At 64.0% G+C, this 15,834-nt stretch overlaps 4 protein-coding genes across 6 annotated transcripts in view; 3 read left to right on the top strand and 1 right to left on the bottom strand.

Annotated features, from left to right (window-relative positions):
• The first annotated feature begins 21 nt into the window (after positions 1–21).
• On the top strand, positions 22–2,959 carry NPAS4 (neuronal PAS domain protein 4). 2 transcript variants are annotated; one of them, XM_040553691.1, is made up of 3 exons: positions 22–1,679; positions 1,819–2,299; positions 2,421–2,959. In XM_040553691.1, the coding sequence occupies exons 1-2, from the start codon at positions 1,221–1,223 to the stop codon at positions 2,275–2,277; spliced, it is 918 nt and encodes a 305-aa protein (XP_040409625.1). In that variant the 5' UTR covers positions 22–1,220; the 3' UTR covers positions 2,278–2,299; positions 2,421–2,959. The 2 variants fall into 2 exon arrangements, with proteins under 2 accessions (XP_040409625.1, XP_040409626.1); XM_040553692.1 differs by having other exon boundaries at positions 22–2,299.
• Positions 2,960–3,619: 660 nt separating this feature from the next.
• Positions 3,620–9,970, top strand: RRP36 (ribosomal RNA processing 36). The gene is made up of 7 exons (XM_040553693.1): positions 3,620–3,709; positions 5,584–5,713; positions 7,723–7,789; positions 8,220–8,324; positions 8,447–8,521; positions 8,626–8,743; positions 8,956–9,970. Exons 2-7 carry the CDS (start codon positions 5,595–5,597, stop codon positions 9,093–9,095), a joined length of 624 nt encoding a protein of 207 aa, XP_040409627.1. The 5' UTR covers positions 3,620–3,709; positions 5,584–5,594; the 3' UTR covers positions 9,096–9,970.
• Positions 9,971–10,925: 955 nt separating this feature from the next.
• On the bottom strand, positions 10,926–14,135 carry LOC121068505 (transmembrane protein 121-like). 2 transcript variants are annotated; one of them, XM_040553695.1, is made up of 2 exons: positions 13,650–14,135; positions 10,926–12,228 (listed from the first exon to the last, which is right to left on the bottom strand). In XM_040553695.1, exons 1-2 carry the CDS (start codon positions 13,847–13,849, stop codon positions 11,289–11,291), a joined length of 1,140 nt encoding a protein of 379 aa, XP_040409629.1. In that variant the 5' UTR covers positions 13,850–14,135; the 3' UTR covers positions 10,926–11,288. The 2 variants fall into 2 exon arrangements, with proteins under 2 accessions (XP_040409629.1, XP_040409630.1); XM_040553696.1 differs by having other exon boundaries at positions 14,028–14,116.
• An 839-nt stretch (positions 14,136–14,974) lies between these two features.
• LOC121068626 (phosphofurin acidic cluster sorting protein 1-like) overlaps positions 14,975–15,834 on the top strand; it is a 50,756-nt gene continuing 49,896 nt past the window's right edge. The window contains exon 1 of the mRNA XM_040553966.1: positions 14,975–15,219. Within this exon, the coding sequence (XP_040409900.1) occupies positions 14,975–15,219 (245 nt within the window). The remainder of the gene's footprint in view (positions 15,220–15,834) is intronic.

Genomic DNA, 15,834 nt, shown 5'->3' on the forward strand with positions numbered 1-15,834 from the left:
CACCGCAGTGGGGGTGGGATGGGGTGGGAGGTGGGAGGAAGAGGGCTGGAGGCTCCACGAGTGCCTCAGGAGCTGGTTCCTTGCCTTCTGGCGCTGCCCCGTCATAGGCTGTGGTGGGCGATGAGCAGCAAGGGTGAGGCGGGGGCTTGAAGGGAGCCAGGCTGTGCTGGCAGCGGGTCTGGCTCAGGGAGAGCAGTCCCTGGCACCAGGTTAGCCGCGGGGGCTGGCTGGGCATCTCCCCCAGGCTGGCAGGCAGCTCCGGCTCCCCCGCTCAGCCAGCAGCCTCTCCAAAGCCACGAGGTGCCGGAGCTTTGTGCCGCAGCCCTCCTTCCCCAGCACTGAAGCACCAAGCTCCCTCTCCCTGCGCCGTGCCGGGCAGCAGGGGACACCCACAGACCCCCCCAGCTCGGTGTCGGGCAGCACAGATGCACCCTGAGGTGCTCCTGGCTCTGGGATGGGGCTTCTGCGGGGACAATCACGAGCTCTGGGGCACTGGTGGAGACACCTGGTACCCCATGCCAGCTCCCTCTAGGAGAGCAAACCTTTGGTGGGGAGAAGGCAGCGGCCTTGCTGGGGAGGGGGTTGTAGGCGCCCTGCTCCCTTCCAAGGGTTGAGGGACACCGTGGCCCCACGCACCTCAGGTCCCCAGCCCATCACGGACTTTGTGCTGTGCTGTTGATGGCCGGCCAGTAGCTGGTGGACGCACACCCCGCGGTGGGATCCCTGCTGCCTTCGTCATCACCCCCTCCTGAGCTGCCAGGCTCGCTTTACAGACCCCAGCTTCCTTTTATTGCTTCCCCTCTCAGATTGCAGCCGGGCCGCCGGGGCTATTTTTAGCAGCCTGCCTTCTAAAAATAGCCGCGAGCTGTTGGCAGTTGCGTCAGGAGAGGTACCTCTCCTCCGCGCGCCGCCTTGGCCCCTGCGCCCCGGGAGGCTACAAAAGGAGGCCGGGAGCAGCGGGGGTCAGCGGGTTCAGAGGCAGCCGCAGGCGGAGGAGGCGAGAGGCGCTCTGCCAGCTCCGGGCGTGCCGTGCCGGCACCATGACCGTCTTCTGCAGCCACTGCCACAGGCCGCTGCAGGCAGAGGCGAGCTGCCTGCCCAGGAGGGCCGGGTCGGCGCCCGGCGTCTCCAAGCCGTTCAGGTGAGCCGCCCCTCGCCCGCGGGGCTGCAGGCCGGGCAGCGTGCAATTCCCTCAGCCTGCCGTTGTGCCGGAGCAGGGGATGCTGTCCCCCCCCCCCCTCCCCGGACAGGGCTCCCCAAAGAGCTGGCTTTGCAGGTCGACCAAGAGCGCCTCGAAGGCTCGCCGGGACCAGATCAACGCCGAGCTGCAGGCGCTGCGCTCCCTGCTGCCCATCTCGGCGCGGGAGAAGGAGCGCCTCTCCTACCTCCACACCATGGCCCTGGTGTGCCTCCGGCTCCGGGGCGCTCACCTCTTCCCTCCAGGTACCCGCGGGCACCGCTGCACCTGCCCGGTGCCTCGCCAGCACGGCTCTGCACGGGGCGCTGCTCCTGGAGGCGCCTCACGCTGTGCTCCCCCTGCAGACTCGGCTCCCCCAGCGGGACCGGTGCTCGGTGCGGAGCTGCTCTCCCTGCTGCCGGGGTTTCTGCTGGTGCTCTCGGCCGGCGGCAAGCTGGTCTACATCTCCGAGAACGTCTCCCAGGTCCTGGGCCTCTCCATGGTAAGGCCTGGCCGCTGTGGAGTTGCAGTCGCTGTCCCCACGAGGCTCTCCTGTGGCTTCAGCAGGCCGCGAGCTCGCGGTGCGCCAGCACCCGGCCCACCGGGGCAGGCACGCTCCCTGACGATAGCTCCCCGACCAGGTGGAGCTTCTCGCCCAGGGGGACACAGTCTTCGACATCTTGGATGGGCGAGCGCGGGAGGACGTGTGCAAGAAGCTCCTCCTGGCGCAGGAGCAGCCAGGCAGGGGTAAGGCTGGGAGAACGGGAGGCTGCTGGGGTGGGGTCTCACAGGTGCTGGGCTCTTTGTGGCTGCCTGGAAGGGGAGCGGGGCTGGAAGGGGAGCCCTTGACCCACCCCTGCAGGTTTGCTTCTCTGCAGAAGTCACGTTTGTCAGCGAGATGTGCACATCCAAAGCCTTCCGGCTGCAGCACGGGGGTAACCGGGCCGTGGCAGTGCGCGGGCGCTTCCTGGCCCCACGCTGGCCGGCCTCCCCCACTGCAGCCTTCCTGGCCCTCTGCACTCCGGTCCCACGGCTGGCTGCCGAGGGCGATGCTGGCTCTCAGGACGACCTGTTCCACAGCACGCATGCTCTGGACATGACGTTTACCGATGTCACGGAGAGGTGAGGGGTGCCCGCTCACACCGCAGCCCCAGCCGGCTGTCCAGGACAGCCAGGATGGCTTCACTTCGCTAAGCCCGGGTGCAGGACGCAGTCCGGACCCCACTCCTCTTGCCCTCCCCAGTGTCATCTACCACCTCGGCTACCACAGGGAGGAGCTGATCGGTCAGTCGTGGTACAGCCTCCTGCACCCCGAGGACACTGACCTCGCAGCTGCCCAGCACAGGGCTGTGGGTGAGTGTCAGGCCTGGAACTGTCCGTGTCCTCCTCTACCCTGGTCTGGCTACACCCAAGACCAGGATGGTTGGGACAAAGCAGATTTAGTCCTGCTCACTGTAAAAAGGAGGAAGCAGAGGGTTAGTTACATGCCTACGGGGGTTTGCGAGCACACGGACGGCTGCTGAGCTGGGGGCCACCAGCACTCTGCCCTGGCACAGTGAGGGGACACACGCAGAGGCGGGACGATCCCCCTTGAGCCCCGTTTCTCCGAGCGTCCCCGCCCCCCTAACGCCTCCCCTTGCCCGCAGCGCTGGGGCCGGGGCCGGGGCCGGCCGCGAGCCCCGCGGTGCTGCGCGTGCTCCGCAGGGACCGCACCTGGGCCTGGCTCCGCGTGTGGGCGCGAAGGGGCCGCGGCCTCATCGCCTGCTCCAGCCGCAGCCTCAGGTGAGCGCTGGGCCGGGCCTGAGGAGGCTCGGCCGGCGGCCGGGGGGGGGGGGGGGGGGGAGGGCGCGGAGCCCCGGGGGCCGCCCCTCACCGCCGCGTCCGCCGCAGGGAGGAGGAGGCGGCCCACCTGCGGGCACGGCGCCGCGCCGCGAGGCCCCGCAGCCCGGCACCGCCTCCCGCCGCCGCTTCCCCGCCGGGCCCGGCGCTCAGCCGGCTGGCCGCACAGCTCCGCGCCTTGGCCGACAGCCTCTCGCCGCCCTCCGCCGCCTCTCCGCCCTGCCCCGGGACCGCGGCCTGCACCGGGGCCTACCCCGGGGCCTGCCCCGCGCCGCCCGACGCCGCCCTGGCGCTGGCCCGTCTCCTAGGCGACGCGCTGGAGGCCGCCGCGCCGGGCAGCGCGCATGCGCGCCGCGCGCAGCTCGCTCCTCAATAAAGGCCCCTCCCACCGAGCGAGTGACTGAGTGACTGACTGCGCCTGCGCGCGCCCTGCCCGCCGGTGGGCGCGTGGCTGAGGGGAGGGGGCGGCCATGACGGGGGGCAGAGGGGCACGGGGCGAGGAGGAGGAGGAGGAGGAGGAGGAGGAGGAGGAGGAGGAGGAGGAGGAGGAGGAGGAGGAGGAGGAGGAGGAGGAGGAGGAGGAGGAGGAGGAGGAGGAGGAGGAGGAGGAGGTGGACGACGAAGAAGAAGAAGAAGAAGAGGAGGAGGAGGAGGAGGAGGCGGAGGCGGAGGCGGCGGGCTCGGCGTCGGAAGGTGAGGCCCTGCGGCCGCTCCCGCCGTGCCTGAGGCGGCCCTGAGGCGGCCCTGAGGGGCCGGGCCGTTACCCGCTGTCCCCTCGGTCGGTTCCTCCCCCTGCAGCACGCCCCGGAGCGGCCCGAAGCCGCTGGGTCCGGGCACCGGGTCGAATGTCTGAGGTAGGGATAGGGTAATGGGTGCTCCCGAGGGGGTCGGTGACACCTCGGTGACCCGCTGTGGGTGTTGGTGGGGCCGGAGGTCCGGCAGAGGGGGTGGGTCTCTCGAGGTCCCCTCCCGCTGAGCTGTTCTGAGGGGAAAAGGGGTAAAAAGCAGCCAGGCAGTTAAAGCATCGGGAGAGGGTGCAGGGGATGAGGGAAGCAGGGCCGGGCCCGTGATGGAGAGCCCCTCAGGGCGGTGAGTTTCCCCCAGGGATAGGAGCAGCCCTTCTGGAGCAGGGCACTGCACTTCCCCAACTTCTGCCCAGCTCTGTTTGCCCCCTGGGACCTCTGGCTTCTGCCCTAAAACGGCTGGTGGTTTGTCATTTTTTCTTCTGCTACTCTCAGATGATGTTTGTAACAATGTGAGTGGCTAGCTCTTGCCAGTCTCCTACAGACACACGGTAGGACACGTGTCCTGCGCTGACACTGCTGTGCGGAAGGTGCTTTCCCCATCAGATTTTAATGTGTTGCTTCTTGGTTTTGTTGCCAGCACGTGAGCCTTTGCTACTTTCACGGTACTGTTTTGGAAATGCGGCCAACTGGAATTCTGCACTGCAAGTGACAGTGCCTTTGTCTTTACAAAACTATTAGAGTCATTTCCACATTATTCTTCCTTTCTTTTAATGTTTGCTCTGCCCTTCTGACTGTCCTTGCACAGAAACTTTCATTCATCCAGGGACGCCCACATATCTTCCTATATAGAGATTAACTGCTCTACACCCCAGTAACTTGTGTAACGAATACAGATTCTTCCTGTAGTGCAGTTTAAAGATTTCTGCACTGAAGGCTACGAACTCCACTAAGATGATGGCTATGAATTGCCGAGCTGCTTGGCACTCGGTTTGTACCTGAGCGGTGAGCGCAGGTCTCCACTCGGAAGGTGTCACGTTGTGGCTGTGCAGGCACTAAGTGGCAGCACGAGGCTGACAAAGGGCAACGGTGACAGGGGGCAAGGGAGCCTGAGCCAGAGAGGATATCAGCCGGCAGCAGGATCAGCAGGGAGGGTGTTTCGGGGAAGCAGGGCGATCAAACAGCGCCGTGTTAATGTTTCCTTTCTCCCTTGCTCTGAAAACTCAAGTGTACAAGCGAAAAGAAAACATTTCTTAGGGCAGTACCTGGGGCAGGGTACGGCTGTTTTTGGGAGGCCACGTTCAGCCGCTTGGTACCCCAGCTGTGCCTCGCTGGCAGGACTGCGTGCCTGGCACTGCACGGAGGTGCTGGGCGGGCAGACACCTCCCGGGTGTGAACCCAGAAAGAATTGGTTTGGTTGCAGTTAGGAGGAGGAGAACGATATGCTGTTGGTGTAGTACTCGTCATTCGGGATGATAATGTTTTATATCTTGTAAGAACTGTTTAGTCTCCTTCAGTGACAGTGATCTTAAAGAAACGTAGCAACAGAAGGCTCCGGGAGAATATCTTGTGCGTTCATCGGCACTTCGCGGAGAAGTGGTTTTGATGTTTCTTCTGTTGTGTTGGTCTTCTATTCGGCGGTTAGAGGCAGGAAGGAATAATTTGTAAAATATCAGATGTAAGCTGAGGGGTGCATGCAGCAGGAGAGGGGTGGCACCACTGGGCTCGTGCCAGTTGTAGCCAACTGAGCTGCCCCTCTTGGTGGAACTCAAGAAATGCCTCAAGAAGCTGTTTGTTTCAGGTGTGTTCTGCTCTGTCTTCCAGATCCATGTTTTATGTCTTTTGAGGAACGACTGCAGCTGCAGAGTGGTACGGGAACAAGAGTGAGCAAGCAGGTGGCCGGTGCGAAGAAAACTGCCAAACCCGCAGTGAAGCAGCAACGAAGCAAAAAGGGGTAAAGGTGTCCTCGTGCGTTCAGAATGAAGTTCCTGTGTCCCCTCTGCTCTCCAGAAGCTGTGCTGGGAACTCCTCACGGGTCGCTGTTGCCTTGGGGCTGGTGTAGGTCTCCTTTAACGTGCCGTACAGCGGCGTCCTTCACCACAGCGCTTTGTTTGGGAACGGGCTGATAGTGTTGGGGCTCTCGATATCCTGTCCTGCTCCCCAGCTGTCACCTGTTACTTGACAGTTAAATCAGCACTCAATTCCTGTACGCCCTCTGTACTGAGATGCTTTTAACCCAGAAGCACGGCTTGCTTCTCTTTTAAGGGAGAGTGTTCTACCTCTATCCCTCTGCTGCTTTCTGATCCCCTTCCAGCTTATCGGTGTCTCCTGCCCAGCTCCCGGAGCTGCAGAGTTGGCCGGTTTTTCTGGGATTTCATTCATCCTTCTGCTCTCCTCTCATCTGTGTTGACGTTCCTCCCTCCCTCCCCTCCGCCCAGTACTCTCCCGTTCTCAGTAGTCTTTACACCTCCTGTTTGTATTCTCTGGAGACGCTATTGATGTGGCGACTGTGGAACGTATTCAGCGCAACAAAGCCTATCAGATCTCTTTGCTGGCCTCTGCAGGCCTCTGCCATTAGCAGCTGCCATACCATTACCCTTTATTTGCGGTAGTTAACAGTTCTCAGTCCTCGGAGTGGTATCCGAGCGATTTGAACAGGTTTCCTCTGTTACACTGGTGCTCCCTCACCTATTTCTGAACCTCTGCTGAGTCGGTTTTCCTTCTGAATGAAGCAGTTGACCAGAATGATGTGTCTACTTTGCCTTCTACCCGAGAGGCTGGGAGATTCTGTGTAGTGCAGCGTCCTCAGACAGCATCTCCATTTCTAATACCTGGCTTGCATAATTCTGTTTTTATTATTTAATTCCCCTAATCCTTTAAGCGCTGCGTCACTGTAAACCCCAGATGCTGTTTCTCTCGTGGTTTCTATAATGGAAGTGAACTTCTTAAAAAGGGCTTCAGGGAAATCCCTGGCAACTCGGCTGCTTTCAGCGATGGGTTATAAAGCTGGTTTGAGCGTTGCACAGGGGTGTAGCTACACGAGCGGATGTGAAAACACGCTAAATGCTGCCTTGAGCGTGAGTTGGAGATCTGCTTTATTGCCTCAGGGCTCTTTGTGCTCCTTGCCCCAGTGAAACTGTTGCTGGATGTGGTTGTAACGGCAGGACTCTCAGCTTCACGCGTCTTTCCCCGTTTCTGGTAACGTAGGTGATGTATGGACAAATCATGGGATGCGGCATCCCAGTGGTATGGGGAGAGTAATACCCCCTTCTCCCGTGTTATCCTGCCTTCCTCTCACCCCTAAAGCAGCAAATTCCGAAGGCCTGGGCTACAAGAAGGACTTGGGTCCTGAGCCACTGTGAAGCGTCTCTTGGAATACGTGCCATAAGCTGTATGGCCCACGTTCCTGGGGTCTGGCCTTTCCTCTACCCGAGTTACGGCGTGACATACATCAGTTGTACTGCTCCTGGTCACAGGAGAGCTGACCTGTCTCTGTAACTACCACGTCACTGCAGAAACACCCAACTTTGGTCTTGCCTTTCACGCTAAGTACCGCTCGGTAGCGCGTGAGTCGGGCTAGGAACAGAAGAGGGTTGTCACGTGATGAACGAGAACGTGCGAGTGATGCCTGAGTACGGTGCGTTTACCGATGCGTCCTGTGCAGTGGCAGGTTTTCACTTGATACAGTGGGCTCTGATGTTCTGGAACAAGACACAAAACACACAGATGTCCCGTGGGGGATTATTTTAGCCACGCATCTATAGATCAGTTGGTTGCATCAGCCTTGTGTGGCTCTTGACCAAGCCACCTCTAGGGTATCGCCATGGGAGAAGCCTGGTGTTTTGGCACTGTGCATTAATATCCTCCAGAGGGTCTGCGTGACCTGCTGGCGCGTTGCTCTGAGCCTCTTTCTGCCCTCTGCTCCCTTCAATTATGTGTTTTTTTTTTTTTTTTCTCTTTCAGGCCAGTGGAGATGTCTGCCAAGAAACCCGTGCCTTTTCTGCGACAAGTCGTCTCTGTCACAAAGAAGGTGGGTGCTCCTTCTCCCCAGCTCAGGTCAGTTCCCTTAGCGATGCCGAGGGGCACGGACGTGGTGCTGGGGCTGCCGAAGGTGGCACAGGCTGTTAGTGGGAGATGGGGCTCGGACCAGCCCGCCGAGCGGGTACAGGTACTGCGCATTTTTGGGAGAACAAGAAGGGGGGGGGTGCAGCAGGTGCCGAGTTTAATTAGGCTTATTGCTGTTGCCCGGTAAACTGGATGCGGACGTGATGACTCGGTGAGGGACTGCCACCTTTGTTGTTGGGCCCAGTCTTTGCAAGCTGCAGATGTTTTCAGTGGTGGCTGTAAATATTGCTAGATAAAAAATAAAACTGTCAGGGTCTGATCCATGGGAAGAGAGAAAGCAGGACCTTAACGGTAATCCTGGCCCCAGCTCTCAGCTCTGCCTTCCCTGCTTCCAGATCCACAGAGACCCTCGATTTGATGACCTGTCTGGAGAGTATAACCCTGAAGTATTTATGAAGACCTACAGCTTCCTGGACGCCATCAAGAAGCAGGAGAAGGAGGTGATGCTTTATGCCTGTCCTTGGCCAGGAGAACCTTGCTTGGCAGGAGCAGCTTCCGCAAAGGCCTTTCGCAGCGGAGCTGGCAGGCAGGCAGTGACGCAGCTTTGTGCTCTCTTCTCCAGATGATTCAGAAGCAGCTGAAAAAATGCCGGGACGTGGAGCAGAAAGAGAAGCTGCAGCAGCTCCTGAACCGCATGGTAAGTTCGGTGCAGCAGCTCCTCTCCTGTGAGGCACGAAGAGAGGAGGTGTGACCTGAGGGCTGTCTAGACGCTTGTTGACACGGGCCGTCCTTTCTGTGCAGACACAGCAAGAACAGGCACAGAAAAAACAGCAAAAACGGAGGGAGAGGGAGCTGTCTTTGAAGAGACAACAACGGGAATTGGCCAAGCAGGGGAAGAAACCCTTCTTCCTGAAGAAATGTAAGTACCGAGTGCGAACGTGCTGCTGACAGGGCTCCGAGCTCTGGAAGAGAGCGGTCGATAATTCCGCTTGGAGCTGCGGAGGGATGGGTCTGGTGCTGGCACCCGAGTGACAAGCCGGGCCTGGAGCCAGGGAGGGAGAGGCGAGAAGGGGCCAGTGTGCAGAGATGATTCAGGCTTGAGTTAAAGCCTTGCTCCTCTCTCCTTCACAGCTGAGAAGCGGAAATTGGAGCTGGCAGAGAAGTACGCAGAGCTGAAGAGGAGCGGAAAGCTGGAGAGCTTCCTGAACAAGAAAAGGAAGAGGAACGCCATCAAAGACAAGCGTCGTCTGCCCTCGCAGAAGAACTTGTGACGGCTGGACAGGCGTGCTGCTGCCTGGAGAGGTGGGGCTGCTGCTGGGATTCCCTCTGCGCTGGCCAGGCCTGGGAGATGGCCCCCCATCTTCCTGCCATCACTGTACAGTGATGTTTTTAGGCTCCAGACCTTGCACCTGCCCATCTCTTCGTCTAGCTAGGAGGGCACAAGCTGTGCCCTGCAATCACTGGCTCTTCTCCAGGTCTCACAGGCACCAGCTGAGGTGGGAGGGCTCTGGTCCCAGCGCTGCATTCAGAACAGGTTGCTCGGGGCTTGCTTCGTGTGGGGCTGGAGATGTCCGAGGATGGATGCCACCACCCCTCTGGGCCCCTGCTCCACTGCTTCCAGGTCTCAAGGGGATTTCTTTTTTTTTTTTCTTCCAGGAACGCTGCCTGGTTTTAGCCTGTGATCATTGTTCTCAGTGACGTGCCCGGCTCTGTCTTGTTAAAAACCTTGTTACAGGTCTGGGCACGAGCAGGAGGGCTTGCTTGTAGGCCTTTCCTTCTGAGACTCAGTAAGCCAGCTTCCCTCAGCCTCCCAGCACGGTTCTCCAGCCCCTGCCAGGTTTCCCATCCTGATTTGCAGTGAGCCCGGAGGGCCGACACCTTGCTGCTGGGGGCCCGACCTGGGTGCGGTATCCAGATGCAGTCTGGCCAGCGCTGAGAAGAGGCGAGAGAATTGTGTCGGTGTCTGTTGAAGCAGCCGTGGTGTGGCAGGCCTCCCTCGCGGCCCGGCACACGGCTGGCTGGTGGGGCACAGCTGCCTGGTATCTCCAGCGGGGCTGCCCTCTCCTCAGCGTGTTCTCTCAAGGGCCGGTGGTGCTTCCAGGTCACGCTGGTTCCGCACAAAATAAATACTTCGCTTTTCCTCTGTTCCCGGTGTCGGTGCTGTTGCAATCCAAGCTGCAGTTTGAGCTCGCAGGACACGCCTCTCTCCGGCGCTACCCGTGACCGCCATCTCCGTCGTTTCTCCTCCCTCCTGCTGGCCCTCTCCTCACGGAGGTGATGTGGGTGTGAGCCCAGCGCTCCCCGTCAGACCCGGGTCGGCAGGGCAGGGCACAGCCCCGCTGCTGCAGGCGGGCAGCTGCTGCGTGGGGCCCGGGGAGAGGCCTCGCGGCGAGCAGGAAGCGAGGCGAGCGACGCCACCGTGCCTGGCTGAGGGCGGTACTGAAGCATCCGCCCCCCCGCCCATCCTGCTCTGCTGACGGGTTTTGGTGAGACTGGGGGAAGGCGGAAGAAGTGGGATGTGCCAGCTTGGTTAGGGACGATAAGGAGATCCTCAGCCACCTTTAGCCCACGCCTGGCTTGCTTTGTGCTCTGCCCGGCCTCTTCCTCCTCTCCTGGCCTCACGGTGCGGGATGCAGAGCCTGCCGCACCCTTACGCCTTGGGGGGGGGGGGGGTTCCTTGGCAGCAGTGTGGTGGCACCGAAGCTCAAGGCTAGCACGGCCTCTTTGTGGCATCGGTTTGCTGTTTTACGCTTTGTTTCTATCCTGGAGCTGAACAACTCTCTCCCGGTAACGGTGCAAGGAGAGAACTGAGGCAGGAGGCTGGAAGCCCTGGCTGAGAGGCCTTCCCAGGTCCCCGTGCCCCCATCCCTAGCTGCTGGGAGATCTGCCCAGCAGGCGGCAGTCCTGCTGCAGCCCCAGACACCCGGGACACAGGTTTCACCCGCTTCTGTCCAGCGCGGGAGAGGTGAGGAGCAAATGCACCCCATGCGGCTGCCTGGGACCTTCTCCCCGGGTCTGGGTGGCCACCGGTGAGCTCCCCTTTCCCCCCCCGCCGCCACGCGACGCTTGGACGCGCTAGGGACAGGGGACACAGACACAAGGAGGGCTCAGGTCTTTTATTGCAAAGAGGGAGATACGAAAAAGGTCCCGTGGCCGAGCCCCCGCCGAGCCTGCGGCTGTCCAAGAAGGAGGAGGAAGTCCTCGCTCCCCCCAGCGTGGGCACCCGGCTCTCGCAGCACGGGGAGCGGGGCCAAGAGGCCGAGGTGGGGCAGGCGGCGTCCCCGCGCAGCCCCGGGCCGAGCCAGGGGGCCGTGGTCCTGCGCCGCTCGGCTGCCCTCGGGGACCGGAGCGCCTTCGCCCAGGGAGGGAGGAGAGGCAGGATCAGTCCCCGCTGTCCAGGGGCGCCACGGCCCTCCTGGCGTTTCGCGGGGACGGCCGAGCGTGGCGGCGCCCGGGCTGGTGCATCACGTGTTGTCCTGGGCCAGCTCCTCGGGGCAAGCGGGCTGGTCCCGGGACTTGCCCGGCGCCGGGGAGGGCTGGGGCTGGCAGGCGCCCTGCGGGGCAGGGCCCGGCCCCGGCGGCGCGTGGTTCCGGTGCCGCTGGTACTGCACGAACATGCAGACCTTCAGGCCGATGGCCAGCATGTTCTTGCCCATGAAGATGGTGGAGACGCGGGCGTCCCTGAAGAAGACCATGTTGCTGCCGCGGATGAAGATGGTGGTGATGTTGACGGTGAGCATGCTCAGCATGGGGTACAGCATCATCCGGTGCGGCACGATGCCGATGCCTTGCATGCTGATCTCGCAGAGGGACACGCAAGGGAGGACCAGGAGCAAGATGTAGCAGTAGAAGAACATGATGCCCTCCGCCCAGAGCGGCAGACCCTTCTTCTGGGGCTCCCACAGGTTGGCCTGGATGTCCAGCACATCCAGCATGTCCACGATGACCCAGAAGAGGCGGTTGCGGAGATCTTCCTTCTTCTTGAACGTCCGGACGTACTCCATGCGTTCCGTGGCCACCAGCAGCACGTAGAGGGCCGGGATGCAGATGGAGAGCAGCAAGGTCAGCGCTTTGCGGGCCATGAGGTCCAGGCTCTTCCGGTCAGCTTTGTAGTTCTGGTAGACAAAGTAGACCTTGATCTCCAGAACGAAGACGTAGAGGAACCAGAGGATCATGGCGTAGCCCCGCTTGGCCGTCTTCACCTCCGCCCCGACCCAGATGGCCACGTAGCGGAGCACCAGCAGGAAGCACACGTCGCCCACCGCCACCATGACGCAGATGCCCAGCTTCCTGGAGCCCTGGCTCTGCTCCACCAGGTAGGCATCCATGAGGATGAGGCTGCTCATGATGAGCACCGTGGAGAGGCACACGTGGGGCTTGCTGATGGGCGGGGGGGGAACCATCCTGCGTGGAGGAACAGGCAGGACCGTCAGGGAGCTATCGTCCCTAACCAAGCTTGCCCGTCCCCACCCTCTCGTCCCCCCCCTCTCCCCACCTGCTGCGGATGACCAAAAGAAGGGGTGGGGATGGTGGATGGTCATCGATTCTTCTCCCAGCCCGTCTACCTGGAGCGTTTCAAACCCCCAGAACGTGCCAGGCCACGTCTCCACAGGACGTCCTGCCGGGGAACGGGCACAAGCCCCAGCTCAGACCCCAGGGGCTGTGGGGGGGGAGACCATGGGGCGGGTTGGGTGTCCCTCAAGCACTCGGGGTGCTACTGCCTCTTCCAGGAGCTCCTCGCACTGCTTAATCTCTGCCGCAGTGAAGGGCACGTGCCTTATTTTCCGCGGCCCTGGTTCTGCTCTTTCCTGGAAGGCACGCACGGCCGTGGCTGTGCTTCCATCCCGAGCAGGTCCTTAACGGCTGTGAGCCAGAGCCCCTGTCTTTTTAGCCTCCTTCATTTTCATGCTCAGCATTAGGAGAAAGGACAGCCGGGCTAAAAATAAGCTGTAGGGTGGGAGGGAAGAAATCTGCCCAACACCTTCAGTTTCCTCCAGCCTCGTGCTCCTCAAGAGCTTTGCCTACAGCTGTCTGCCCCTGCCCGCTGTTCCCCGGCATGACGAGCAGGGAGCAAGGAGAGGCAGCACTGGGCCACAGCTCCAGGACGCGCAGAGCTCTGCGAGAGGCCCTCGATTTCAGCCCGATGCTCGGCTCCCCGGCACAGGGGCAGAGCAAAGCCCGGACCCCTCGGGTGGCACGGGCGCTGTCGGGCTCCCTCCTCCTGGCCGAGCACAGCTGCGGGCAGCTGCTGCCAGCGCCGGAGGGAGCAGGGAGCCGGGGCCCTGCGTGGCACGGCTCGGCAGCTGCTCTGGAGGGGAGCCAGCCCCCGGGCTGAAATGGAGGACGAGGCTCGGCTGCTCGCCGCGCTGCCCGAGCACGCTTGGGCAGGGCAGGGGCTGCCGGCAGCGTGCGGGTGGCACCGAGCGGAGTGAGCGCGTGGGAGCGGGGCACGCGAGGCACCGCCATACCAGAACTACTTTTTGGCCAAGTACCTGTGCGCTCTGAGGGATGCAACCTGCCGGGCATGGGTGCCTCTAAGGCAGAGGCGCCAGAGGCTGGCAGGGATGAGGGAGATGATGGTCCCGATAGATGGGGCACGCCTGGAGCACCCCAAGGGCTCCTCCCTTTAACCCTGCAGGCTCCTCAAGCCTTTGGAGGAGCTGGGAACCTCCCGCCCCCCAGCCCTGTGCTCAGCACGCTGCCCCATCTCCCGAATCGCACCCGGCAGCCGCTCTGCCCCACTTTTGGACCACAGCGGGGCCTGCCACGGGGCTGCCAACCCCGCAGCCCCTGCGCCGAGCGAGCCCCCCGCGCGCTGGCGTTACCTGGGGGTGCCCGGACAGGCGAAAGCCCCGAATCCCGCATGTCCCGAGCCTTCGGCTGAGCGTGCGGACGGGCTGCAGCAGGAGAGCGGCGACGTGGAAGGGAGCTGCTCCGGGCCGGGGCGGGGAGCGGCACGGAGGGACGACGGCCGGGGCGAGGGAGCGGGGGTCCGCGGCCGGCTCTCGCTGTCCGCTCGCAGCATCGCTCGGGGACCCTCGGCGCGGCGCAGCGGGGGCAGGAGGGCTCGGCGAGGGGAGGGAAGCGTGGACGCGGCTGGGGACGGGGGGAGACCCTCACTCGGTCCCCGGGGCTCAGCCCGCACCGGCGGGGCTGCAGCCGCGGAAGGGGGCCCCGGAGCTCCCCGCCGGGGCCGCGCTTACCTCGGGCGGCTCCCCGGGGAACCGGGGCAGGGCGGGGACGGCGGCGGGGGGGCGGGGGGAGCCCCGGTGGCGGCCCCGTGCCCGGCGCGGCATCGCCCGGCGGCGGCTCTGCGGCGGCGTTTGGCCCCTCCCGGCCGGGCGGGGACTGCGGCGGCCCCCGCCTCGGCGGCACGGCCCGGAACGGCCCGGCACCGGCCGGAGCGGGCCCGGGTCAACCGGGGGCTCCCCTCAGCCCGGCGGTCGCCGCTCTGCGGGGGCCTGGCCCTGCGTGGGGGGGGGGGGGGGCCCCGGGGCGCTGCCCCCCGCCCGGGCGGTGGCTGGGGTGGTTGGGGGGGGGGGTTCCCGGGGGTGGCGGGAGGGGACACCGGGTGCGCGGGGAGCGGCTTTAACGGGGCACGCACGGACAAGTAACGGGAGCACGGGCAGCGCCCCGCCGGGCCCCGCCGGGCCGCGGCCCCCCGAGCAGGCCCCGTTGCCATGGCAACCCCGCCGGGCGCGCGCCCGGCCGCGCCCCTCGGCGCGCGCGCCCGCCGCCAGGCCGCGCGTTAAAGGGCTCGCCGCCACGCCCCCTCCCCCCCTCCCCCCGCCTCCCGCCGCCTCCCATTGGCCGCTCCCACCCCGGGCTCCTCGCCCTCCTCCCTCCCCGATTGGCTCCCGGCTTTTTCTAGCCACGCCCCTCGCCTCCTCCGTCCCGATTGGCCGCACCCTCCGGCCTCCCCTTTCCCCCGCTCGCCATTGGCCGGCTCCCCGCCGCAAAGCCGCGCCCCGCCCTCCGCCCTCCCATTGGCCGCGAGCTTCGCGGGGCCGCCCTCCCATTGGACGGCGGGCCTCCCTCTCCCGCCTCCTCCGCCGCCGCGCGCGCGCGCGCGCGGGCGCGCGCCACCGAGCGAACGGGCGGGCGGGCGCGCGCCCAGGCGGAGGCTCCGGGGGCCGCCACCGGCGGCGGGATGGCGGCGGCGGGCGGCGCGCTGGGCTCGGGGCCCCCCGCGGGACCCCCGGCGGCGGCGGCGGCGGCCGGAGGGGGGGCGGCGGCGGCGACCGCGGCCGCCACGGCGACCACCGTGATGATGATGACCGCCGCCACACCGGCGGCGGCGGCGGTGACGGCCGCCGGTCCCGGCCCGGTGCCGGTGCCCATGAACCTGTTCGCGACGTGGGAGATCGACCGCTCGGCGCCCAGCTGCGTGCCCAGGTCAGCCCCGCGGGGGGCACCGGGGGGGGGGCGGGTCCCGGGAGCTCGGTGCTGCCCGCCGAGACGTCCCCGGGGAGCTGCGGGGGGGGGGGGCCCGGTACCGGGAGGTGCCGCCGGGCCTTGGGATGGGGCGTACCGGGAGGGGGGCACCGGCGCTGCGGTGGTCACGGAGAGGTTGGGCGTGGTGTGCGGGGATGGGGCGTGGTGGGCGTGGTGGGGGTACGGGGACGGACGGGCCCGGTGGTCCTGGGGGTCCTCTCCTACCTCCGTGGGTCTGTCAGTGGCGATGGCGGTGGTAGAGGGATGGTTGGGCAGGCGGTCCTGGAGGCCTTCTCCAACCTCCATGAGTCTGTGATTATTCGTGGTGATGGTGGTGGTGTGGGGATGGATGGACCAGGTGGTCATGGAGGTCTTCTCCAGCCTCTATGAGCCTGTGGTGATGGTAGTGGCCTTGGAGGCCTTCTTCTACCTCAGTGAGTCTGTGATTATTTGTGGTGGTGGTAGCGGTATGGGGACGGTTGGGCCAGGTGGTCTTGGAGGCATTCTCCAACCTAAGTGAGTCAATTAGTGTGTAATACTGGTGGTGGGGGGACAGTTGGACCAGATGGTCTTGGA

This window comes from Cygnus olor, chromosome 3 (assembly GCF_009769625.2).
Source record: "Cygnus olor isolate bCygOlo1 chromosome 3, bCygOlo1.pri.v2, whole genome shotgun sequence".
Taxonomy (NCBI): Eukaryota; Metazoa; Chordata; class Aves; order Anseriformes; family Anatidae; genus Cygnus; species Cygnus olor.